Consider the following 11,886-nt stretch of genomic DNA (forward strand, 5'->3'; position numbering starts at 1 on the left):
CACCACAAAGACAATGAGAGTCACCACAAAGACAATGAGAGTCACCACAAAGACAATGAGAGTCACCACAAAGACAATGAGAGTCACCACAAAGACAATGAGAGTCACCACAAAGATAATGAGAGTCACCACAAAGATAATGAGAGTCACCACAAAGATAATGAGAGTCACCACAAAGATAATGAGAGTCACCACAAAGACAATGAGAGTCACCACAAAGATAATGAGAGTCACCACAAAGATAATGAGAGTCACCACAAAGACAATGAGAGTCACCACAAAGATAATGAGAGTCACCACAAAGACAATGAGAGTCACCACAAAGACAATGAGAGTCACCACAAAGACAATGAGAGTCACCACAAAGACAATGAGAGTCACCACAAAGATAATGAGAGTCACCACAAAGACAATGAGAGTCACCACAAAGATAATGAGAGTCACCACAAAGACAATGAGAGTCACCACAAAGATCATGAGAGTCACCACAAAGACAATGAGAGTTATCACAAAGACAATGAGAGTCACCACAAAGACAATGAGAGTCACCACAAAGACAATGAGAGTCATCACAAAGATAATGAGAGTCACCACAAAGATAATGAGAGTCACCACAAAGACAATGAGAGTCACCACAAAGACAATGAGAGTCACCACAAAGACAATGAGAGTCACCACAAAGACAATGAGAGTCACCACAAAGACAATGAGAGTCACCACAAAGACAATGAGAGTCACCACAAAGACAATGAGAGTCACCACAAAGACAATGAGAGTCACCACAAAGACAATGAGAGTCACCACAAAGACAATGAGAGTCACCACAAAGACAATGAGAGTCACCACAAAGATAATGAGAGTCACCACAAAGATCATGAGAGTCACCACAAAGACAATGAGAGTCACCACAAAGACCATGAGAGTCACCACAAAGACAATGAGAGTCATCACAAAGATAATGAGAGTTATCACAAAGACAATGAGAGTCATCACAAAGACCATGAGAGTCACCACAAAGACAATGAGAGTTATCACAAAGATAATGAGAGTTATCACAAAGACAATGAGAGTTATCACAAAGACAATGAGAGTCACCACAAAGACAATGAGAGTCACCACAAAGACAATGAGAGTCACCACAAAGACAATGAGAGTTATCACAAAGACAATGAGAGTCACCACAAAGACAATGAGAGTCACCACAAAGATAATGAGAGTCACCACAAAGACAATGAGAGTCACCACAAAGACAATGAGAGTCACCACAAAGACAATGAGAGTCACCACAAAGACAATGAGAGTCACCACAAAGACAATGAGAGTCACCACAAAGACAATGAGAGTCACCACAAAGACAATGAGAGTCACCACAAAGACAATGAGAGTCACCACAAAGACAATGAGAGTCACCACAAAGACAATGAGAGTCACCACAAAGACAATGAGAGTCACCACAAAGACAATGAGAGTCACCACAAAGACAATGAGAGTCACCACAAAGACAATGAGAGTCACCACAAAGACAATGAGAGTCACCACAAAGATAATGAGAGTCACCACAAAGACAATGAGAGTTATCACAAAGATAATGAGAGTCACCACAAAGACAATGAGAGTCACCACAAAGATAATGAGAGTTATCACAAAGACAATGAGAGTTATCACAAAGATAATGAGAGTCACCACAAAGATAATGAGAGTCACCACAAAGACAATGAGAGTCACCACAAAGACAATGAGAGTTATCACAAAGACAATGAGAGTCACCACAAAGACAATGAGAGTTATCACAAAGACAATGAGAGTTATCACAAAGATAATGAGAGTCACCACAAAGACAATGAGAGTTATCACAAAGATAATGAGAGTCACCACAAAGACAATGAGAGTTATCACAAAGACAATGAGAGTTATCACAAAGAGTCACCACAAAGACAATGAGAGTTATCACAAAGATAATGAGAGTCATCACAAAGACAATGAGAGTCACCACAAAGACAATGAGAGTTATCACAAAGATAATGAGAGTTATCACAAAGATAATGAGAGTCACCACAAAGACAATGAGAGTTACCACAAAGACAATGAGAGTTATCACAAAGACAATGAGAGTTATCACAAAGACAATGAGAGTTATCACAAAGATAATGAGAGTCATCACAAAGACAATGAGAGTTATCACAAAGACAGTGAGAGTCACCACAAAGACAATGAGAATTATCACAAAGATAATGAGAGTCACCACAAAGACAATGAGAGTTATCACAAAGATAATGAGAGTCACCACAAAGACAATGAGAGTTATCACAAAGATAATGAGAGTCACCACAAAGACAATGAGAGTTATCACAAAGATAATGAGAGTCACCACAAAGATAATGAGAGTCACCACAAAGACAATGAGAGTTATCACAAAGACAATGAGAGTTATCACAAAGATAATGAGAGTCACCACAAAGACAATGAGAGTCACCACAAAGATAATGAGAGTTATCACAAAGATCATGAGAGTTATCACAAAGATCATGAGAGTCACCACAAAGACAATGAGAGTTATCACAAAGACAGTGAGAGTCACCACAAAGACAATGAGAGTTATCACAAAGACAATGAGAGTTATCACAAAGATAATGAGAAGTTGGTTTGTTCAGATTATTTATTGAGCTCATATTTCAGGTTTGTGCAGTTTCCCCATTCTTTTCCCATTGTTGTAATTTGCATTTACCAGAGTGTACCTGGATAGACATGTTTAACAATACGCTTTAGCATACCTTGTTGTTCTCTACAATGCTTGCCTTTACTTTATCATGCTCTATGCTTTATTACACTTTGCTGTGCTTTTACTGTAGGGAACTTGTATAAAGTGCTTGGAGTCTGAGAGCGCACTGCCAGACTGAGCCGCTGTTGTTTTAACTCTGCAGCTTATGATGATAATGATCAAAGTGAGTGATATCTCCAATGAAGCCCGTCCCATGGATGTTGCAGAGCCATGGCTAGACTGCTTGCTCCAGGAGTTTTTTAACCAGGTAACCCTCAGTACATACTCACTGAATCGGGCTCACACTGCAGTATATAATGGATGAGGATAGACAAGCCACTAAGTAAAAAGCACATCTTTTACTGGTGCTGGCGACAAGCAGGGAATACACACATGTCCATATTTTACCCGGCTGGTTCGTAAATGTTTGCAGTAAGTAGAATATCTAAACTGTATTAATACAGTGAAAGTGACTGTACAGTAAGCTGTACAGCGAAAGCAATGGCTGTCTAGGGAATGATCACATTCACATTGCACCTTCACAGAGTCATACACTGTGAAGCCATCTGATTTTGAAGGACTGCTTGTTCCTCTCGCTGGGGGTGCAATGTGCATGTGCTGGTCTGGATCTGTATGTATGCGTGTGTGTATTACAACATGTTAAATTTGTGCGTGCATGCCTGGTTTAACCACTTTACTAAAACCCACTCCCTAAAGCATGATGCCAGTATCAGTGACTGGCAGAACACTGTACGAGACCTGATGCTGTCAGCTGGAAATGAAGTTTACTTTTCTGTTCCAGAGTGATATGGAGAAACTAGAAGGTCTCCCTGTTTCTCCCTTTATGGACAGAGATAAAGTGACGAAGCCGTCGTCTCAGACAGGATTCATTCGCTTCGTCCTGTTTCCTCTGTTCATGGAGCTCGCTAACCTCTTCCCTAATCTGGAGGTGAGGAGAATGCCCTGTCCCTTTCTATACTCACTAACAATGAAAACAACGATTCAGAGCACCTGTACTGTAGCGGTGAGGAGAATGCCCTGTCCCTTTCTATACTCACTAACAATGAAAACAACGATTCAGAGCACCTGTACTGTAGCGGTGAGGAGAATGCCCTGTCCCTTTCTATACTCACTAACAGTGAAAAGAACGATTCAGAGCACCTGGTACTGTAGCGGTGAGGAGAATGCCCTGTCCCTTTCTATACTCACTAACAATGAAAAGAATGATTCAGAGCACCTGTACTGTAGCGGTGAGGAGAATGCCCTGTCCCTTTCTATACTCACTAACAGTGAAAAGAACGATTCAGAGAACCTGGTACTGTAGCGGTGAGGAGAATGCCCTGTCCCTTTCTATACTCACTAACAATGAAAAGAATGATTCAGAGCACCTGTACTGTAGTGGTGATAAGAATGCCCTGTCCCTTTCTATACTCACTAACAATGAAAAGAACGATTCAGAGCACCTGGTACTGTAGCGGTGAGGAGAATGCCCTGTCCCTTTCTATACTCACTAACAATGAAAAGAACAATTCAGAGCACCTGTACTGTAGTGGTGAGGAGAATGCCCTGTCCCTTTCTATACTCACTAACAATGAAAAGAATGATTCAGAGCACCTGTACTGTAGCGGTGAGGAGAATGCCCTGTCCCTTTCTATACTCACTAACAGTGAAAAGAACAATTCAGAGCACCTGTACTGTAGCGGTGAGGAGAATGCCCTGTCCCTTTCTATACTCACTAACAATGAAAAGAATGATTCAGAGCACCTGGTACTGTAGTGCACAGATGGCCACTGTTTGCGTGATGTTGAGCATTGCAAAAGGCTTTTGTAAAGCTCCTTCAAACAACCCGTGTTCATCTGTGCGACAGCCTTGTAAGATTGCACATGGTAATGTCACTCACTGTGGTTTATAACGGCATGCTTTTGTATTACCTTTGTAAAACAAACCCTACAGCTGTGCGCATGCAACTGGGTGCCATTATATAACATGGGTAAAGAACATACCAGTGCGCTGGTACAGTATATGCCTGTGTTTGATTTGCAATGCGCTGGTACAATATATGCCTGTGTTTCATTTGCAGTGCGCTGGTACAGTATATGCCTGTGTTTGATTTGCAATGCGCTGGTACAATATATGCCTGTGTTTCATTTGCAGTGCGCTGGTACAGTATATGCCCGTGTTTGCCATACAATCAAGATTCTATGTTTGGACCTTGATGAAAGTCTTGTGGAAACATCTGTAACAATAACTGCAATATCTCATCAGCTGTACCAATCCACTGGCCTGCAGCCACTATTGAATTCTTCTTTGCTTGCCACTGTCTTTCAGCAACACATTATCGACCCTGTCCGGAAAGCTCTGGATTACTACACAGAGATGGAGAAGGCACTGGAGAAGGAAAAGAAGGAGAAGCAGAACCGAGCCCAGAGCGAAAAGGCAGCCAAAGAGAAAAGCATGATGACCAGCCAGCTGGAACCCAAGAAACCAGCCAATGGGAACCTTCCCAAACCAGGGGGTTCCAGCACCGCCAAACCCAACCCACCGGCAGCACCCACCCTGAAACACATCGACAAATAGCATTGACCAGCCTCTGTCTGACTACTGTTCCACACCAACACAAGAAATAGCATTGACCAGCCTCTGTCTGACTACTGTTCCACACCAACACAAGAAATAGCATTGAACAGCCTCTGTCTTACTGCTGCTTCACACCAACACAAGAAATAGCATTGAACAGCCTCTGTCTTACTGCTGTTCCACACCAACACAAGAAATAGCATTGAACAGCCTCTGTCTTACTGCTGCTTCACACCAACACAAGAAATAGCATTGAACAGCCTCTGTCTTACTGCTGCTCCACACCAACACAAGAAATAGCATTGACCAGCCTCTGTCTTACTGCTGCTTCACACCAACACAAGAAATAGCATTGACCAGCCTCTGTCTGACTACTGTTCCACACCAGCACAAGAAATAGCATTGACCAGCCTCTGTCTGACTACTGTTCCACACCAGCACAAGAAATAGCATTGAACAGCCTCTGTCTGACTACTGTTCCACACCAGCACAAGAAATAGCATTGACCAGCCTCTGTCTGACTGCTGCTCCACACCAACACAAGAAATAGCATTAACCAGCCTCTGGCATTCTGGTAAGTGTAGTCCGTCCCCATCAACCCTCCATTCCGCCCATCAACGCTCCATTCCACACCAACACTTCATTCCACCCACCAACGCTCCATTCCGCCCATCAACGCTCCATTCCGCCCATCAACGCTCCATTCCACACCAACGCTTCATTCCACCCACCAACGCTCCATTCCGCCCATCAACGCTCCATTCCACACCAACGCTTCATTCCACCCACCAACGCTCCATTCCGCCCATCAACGCTCCATTCCGCCTATCAGTGCTCCATTCCGCCTATCAGTGCTCCATTCCATCCATCAACGCTCCATTCCATCTATCAACGCTCCATTCCGCCCATCAATGCTCCATTCCGCCTATCAATGCTCCATTCCATCAATCAACGCTCCATTCCTCCTATCAACGCTCCATTCCGCCTATCAACGCTCCATTCCGCCTATCAACGCTCTGTTCCACCTATCAACACTCCGTTCAATCCATCAACGCTCCATTCCACCTATCAACGCTCCATTCAGTCCATCAACGCTCCATTCAGTCCATCAACGCTCCATTCCGTCCACCAACGCTCCATTCAGTCCATCAACGCTCCATTCAGTCCATCAACGCTCCATTCCGCCTATCAACGCTCCATTCCATCAATCAACTCTCCATTCCATCCATCAACGCTCCATTCCGCCTATCAACGCTCCATTCAGTCCATCAACACTCCATTCCATCCACCAACGCTCCATTCCATCTATCAATGCTCCATTCCATCCATCAACACTCCATTCCATCTATCAACGCTCCATTCAGTCCATCAACACTCCATTCCATCCACCAACGCTCCATTCCATCTATCAATGCTCCATTCCATCCATCAACACTCCATTCCATCTATCAACGCTCCATTCAGTCCATCAACGCTCCATTCAGTCCATCAGCTCACTCATTACCGCGCCATTCAGTCCATCCATGCTCCGTTCAGCCCATCAAGGCTCCATTCTGTTGTTACAGAAAGGGGCTTGTTACCAGGAGGTTCCCAGTTTAAATCCGGCTCAGCCATTGACCCACTGTGTGGGACCCTGGGCAAGTTTCTTTACCTCCACGTAAAATCGAGGTCCTATTGTAAGTGATTTTGCAGCAGCAGTTGTTGATGCATAGTTCACCCCCTAGTCTCTGTAAGTCGCTTTTGATGAAAGTGTCTGCTAAATGACTCATTAATAATAATAATAATAATAATAATAATAATAATAATAATAATAATAATTCTATCAATTCTATGTAATTGGATCGACAACTTTCACAGGCTTTCTAGTGACCCAATGTCAGCAACACAACCGGGCAGTGTCTGGCGTGTCAAAAGCCAACAGCATTAATCTTGAGTTGGAAGAAAACTCTGCCAGCAGGGGTCGCTGTTGGTAACGGGGTTTACAGTTAGAGCGATACATCTGAAAAACAAACACAACTTTATCCTCAAAATCTATATTTTGTGAATTTATTTTTAAAAGTCTGTTCTCTGTAAAATGCTGTGAACATGTTTCTGCCCTTTGTATAGTTTATCAATGATACGATTGTGACATTTTGAATTAAAAATATTAATATGAATAACTGAAAATATCAATGATACGATTGTGACATTTTGAATTAAAAATATTAATATGAATAACTGAAAATAAATGTCTACATTTCCCTTTCCACATAATTACCGGAGCTCTTGTCTCGTTCATGGTTATACTGTATTTACATGATCCTGCTGTAGATAGATGGGTTTTAGAAAGGGTTCACATTTCAACACATTGGGTTGTTTTTTTTTTTTTTTTAAAGATGCGCCAATCTGGATTTGGTGGCACATTATAAATGGCATTTTAGAAATGTTCCTGGAAATCTCAAACAATATCCCTTATAAACATGTACTGTAGGCATGCATGTATTGAATACAATGTAGTTATTGTCCACACTCACTCTCCTGAAGTCTTTGATATGCACCACCTCATCTTCCAGGACACTAATTTACTGCTATTATAGGACTTAATCACAGAACACATCCAGTGATACAGTTCCTAGGGTGACATTTAGATCCTTTAAATGGTTCGATACCGAATTGAATTTACACAGCTGGGCACGCTAGAAAAGGCATCTTGTTACTTTAGACCTTGGTGCATGGCTAGTGTATATTTACACATTCAAGGTAACCGCATCCCCTCTGTGAAACCTATTGATTACCTTACATGTGCTCTGTTTCATTCGTTTGCTTTCAATACTCAAAAGCATGGCAGTAACACTATTTTTGAATTATAATGTATGCCAAAGTGTTTTTTTTTTCATCACATGAATTGTATGGTTTTGAACTTGTATAATGTGCTTGTAAAAGGAGACCTCAATCAGTGCTGTGTTTGTCAGTCAGGAGCTGCATGCGTGTGGAGCAGACACTGAATCATGCACCTGTTGCTTAAGAGTTTCCATTACTGCCCAAGAACCTTAGAATTACAGGGTTATTGTTCACATCCTTACCTCAGCAAACCTGATTGCCAACTTTGGATGACAAGAGAGAAAAGAGTTCCAAAGAAAAGTTTGGACAGTCAGCGTTTACATATAACTTGTATAACAGGAACGTTGTGTTTAAAGAAACAAAATGAAAAGCAGGAGTCTGCTTTGATTCTCCTGACAGCGCAGTGCGTGCACTAAACACAATGAAAGGGCTTCAGAAATGGAAATAGCATCTTTTCATGGAAGCACTTTGTGTGACGTTGAGAGACCGCTCTGTTCGATTGCGTAGACATGCTTTATTTCTGTTTTGTTCTTTTGTAAATGTGAAAATAGCTTAAACTGTTTTAGAAAGTGCACTAGTTGTTGTCGGGGTGTATGTTCAGCAATAAGATTTAATGTTCTATTTTTGGACTGATTTGTAAAGCCTGTTCAAAAATGTAATGAAAAAAGCCTTTAATAAAAGATATGTGAAGCTGATTAAACAGTCTGAGCCTGGTTCAGGATCATACAAGCGGAACAAAACACACTGATGGCTTAGCATTGTTTCATTGTGCACTGCACCTCCTGCCATCGTGAAGCTTTCCTCTTGTATCCTAAGCCCTCTTTTATTATTGCTACTGCAATACCTATCCAGTTTGGATACCACAAAACACCATAAGCATGAGGTCCAACCAAGACCTACATATTCATTTGAAATCTTTTTTAATATTCCATCGTGCTTTGTGGCTCTGAGATATTCACTGGTACTCGATGCATGTCAGGCTACACAATACAAAATACAATAATTATAGCATCCAAGCTGGTGGGTAGAGTAAGCAGGCAGGCAGTGGGCTTGGCTGTTTGGATGTGAGTCAGTACATGCTTCACACACACGGGCTGCTGTGGTACCGACAGACTCCTATTGCATAGCAGCTTGATCCATTCCTGGATTTATAGTGAGTGTAATAAGACACAACTGAGCTTGTTGTTACCTATACACTGTGGCTTATCAAGCACATATTAAAACCTGGAAGGGGTAAAGCTGCTGTGCAGTAGGAGTGTCCATCCCTGCTGTAACCCTAAAGAAACAATGAGGTCATCCCACCCCTCAGCTGCGCTGTATACAAACTGCCTCCAGTTGCAGCGTTACTCCAGTTGTCTGTTTGGGTCACAAGCTGTCCTGTTCAGACTCTTCAGAATCCACGTGTCCCAAAAGCATTCAGGAAGAGAAGACTGGAATCACCACTCATGTTGTCATATTTGCTGTAAACCAAGGGCACTTGTAAGATAATACTCTCTTGGTATTCCAGAAGCGGTTCAAATTTATGACAAGACATGTTTACAACTCACTTTTTATATAATTCACAGTATTTCACACAAAAGGCAATGCTAACTTAAAGGTCTCTTAAATTTACCAAAAAAAACCCCACAAGAATAATAATGATACGAGTTTAAACTTAAAAAACGTTCACCATCGTGTTGAGATTTCATGGAGGTTGCTGTAACTATTCTAATAGATACATTATAATGTTTCCATAAAGGTGCACACGGCTTCATCACACGCAGGCTGTGGGGGCTCTTTGAGATCCAGTCAGTGCTGTGCTCCACACGGTTTCTATGCTCTGAACTGGTACAGTGCTGCAGTGCTTCATCACACACAGGCTCTTTGAGATCCAGTCAGTGCTGTGCTCCACACGGTTTCTATGCTCATGATGTTAGGATGGGGACTGGGAATACAATGAAGAATTACATGTGTCCTGTACATTTTAAACTAGGACAAGTTAAGAGAACCGATTGCATGGCAAACATCTGTTAAGATATTTAGTGAATACATCCTTGCTGTATAGATGGGGACTCTTAAGTTTGTTTGGCTCACACACTGGTCTTTCGATCAGTGTCACGATTATTTGTATTTTCTGTTAGCCTCTATCAATACTCCATAGCAGCCAACACTGAAGGGGTTAAGAGGTGATGACATCACAAGCTTCTAACACAAGTCTGCTGAACACAAGCTGACTGGGGTGAAAAAACGAATTCCTAGCATAAATACCAGGATACTGCCAAACTCTGAGAGCAATATTGCCCATTTCAAATACTCCTGGCAGGGCTGTAGAAGAGTTTACACAGACGCATGGACAACATGATACTCAGTAAGATTGCGTCAGGAGCAAGCCATCAGTTGATTTATGACCCTTGGGTAATAACAACATAAAACAGTAATGTGATTATTTTTAAAAATGGATTTGCAAACAAAACAGTATGTTCACCATGTTACATAAATCCAAAGGCGTTCTAGAATACTTTGAGCCCATTCATTTAAACCTGTTATGTGTTTTGTTCACAGTACCTTTTACATTATTTATGTTGGATGAAATGCCTTCTTTTTTTTTGCTTTTTCCAGATTCTGCTGCAGATGCAACATGAAAATAAATATTATTGCTATTGGATGGGGAGCTCAAATACAGTGATAAAAGTAGACAGAACTACAGATTCAACAGAAATAACTCTCCCTTTGTCCTGAACACTAACACATTTGCAGTGAGACAAACAAAAAGATTTCAGAGAAGAGTTTAGTGTCACAGTTCATATGGTATGCTCCATATTTTCAGTAGCTTGTGCACGTTCACAAAATAACATTGTTACCCCTTATTAATTATCACTCAGGCTTGATAGTTTAAGAACTTAACATAGAAACCAAACAGGAAGAATATATCTTTTCAGTGCTGATCATGGTGTTAGGAGCAGGTCTGCACAGTGCTGATCATGATGTTAGGAGTGGGTCTGCTCAGTGTGATGTTAGGAGTGGGTATGCACAGTGCTGATCATGATGTTAGGAGTAGGTCTGCACAGTGCTGATCATGATGTTAGGAGCAGGTCTGCACAGTGCTGATCATGATGTTAGGAGTGGGTATGCACAGTGCTGATCATGGTGTTAGGAGCAGGTCTGCACAGTGCTGATCATGATGTTAGGAGCGGGTCTGCACAGTGCTGATCATGGTGTTAGGAGCGGGTCTGCACAGTGCTGATCATGATGTTAGGAGTGGGTCTGCACAGTGCTGATCATGATGTTAGGAGTGGGTCTGCACAGTGCTGATCATGATGTTAGGAGTGGGTCTGCACAGTGCTGATCATGATGTTAGGAGCGGGTCTGCACAGTGCTGATCATGGTGTTAGGAGCAGGTCTGCACAGTGCTGATCATGATGTTAGGAGCAGGTCTGCACAGTGCTGATCATGATGTTAGGAGCAGGTCTGCACAGTGCTGATCATGATGTTAGGCGCAGGTCTGCACAGTGCTGATCATGATGTTAGGAGCGGGTCTGCACAGTGCTGATCATGATGTTAGGAGTGGGTCTGCACAGTGCTGATCATGATGTTAGGAGTGGGTCTGCACAGTGCTGATCATGATGTTAGGAGCGGGTCTGCACAGTGCTGATCATGATGTTAGGAGTGGGTCTGCACAGTGCTGATCATGGTGTTAGGAGCGGGTCTGCACAGTGCTGATCATGATGTTAGGAGCAGGTCTGCACAGTGCT

The 11,886-nt window shown here is 42.3% G+C and overlaps 1 protein-coding gene across 2 annotated transcripts in view; it reads left to right on the forward strand.

Annotated features, from left to right (window-relative positions):
• The window catches only part of LOC121322497 (high affinity cGMP-specific 3',5'-cyclic phosphodiesterase 9A), a 29,354-nt gene extending 22,287 nt beyond the window's left edge, over positions 1–7,067 (forward strand). Inside the window, exons 12-14 of one of the 2 annotated variants that reach the window (XM_041262587.1) lie at positions 2,922–3,026; positions 3,561–3,707; positions 5,087–7,067. In XM_041262587.1, the coding sequence (XP_041118521.1) occupies positions 2,922–3,026; positions 3,561–3,707; positions 5,087–5,335 (501 nt within the window). In that variant the 3' untranslated portion in view covers positions 5,336–7,067. The remainder of the gene's footprint in view (positions 1–2,921; positions 3,027–3,560; positions 3,708–5,086) is intronic. The other variant, XM_041262589.1, reaches the window with a different exon arrangement.
• The last annotated feature ends 4,819 nt before the right edge of the window (positions 7,068–11,886 follow it).

This window comes from Polyodon spathula, chromosome 10 (genome assembly GCF_017654505.1).
Source record: "Polyodon spathula isolate WHYD16114869_AA chromosome 10, ASM1765450v1, whole genome shotgun sequence".
Classification (NCBI taxonomy): domain Eukaryota; kingdom Metazoa; phylum Chordata; class Actinopteri; order Acipenseriformes; family Polyodontidae; genus Polyodon; species Polyodon spathula.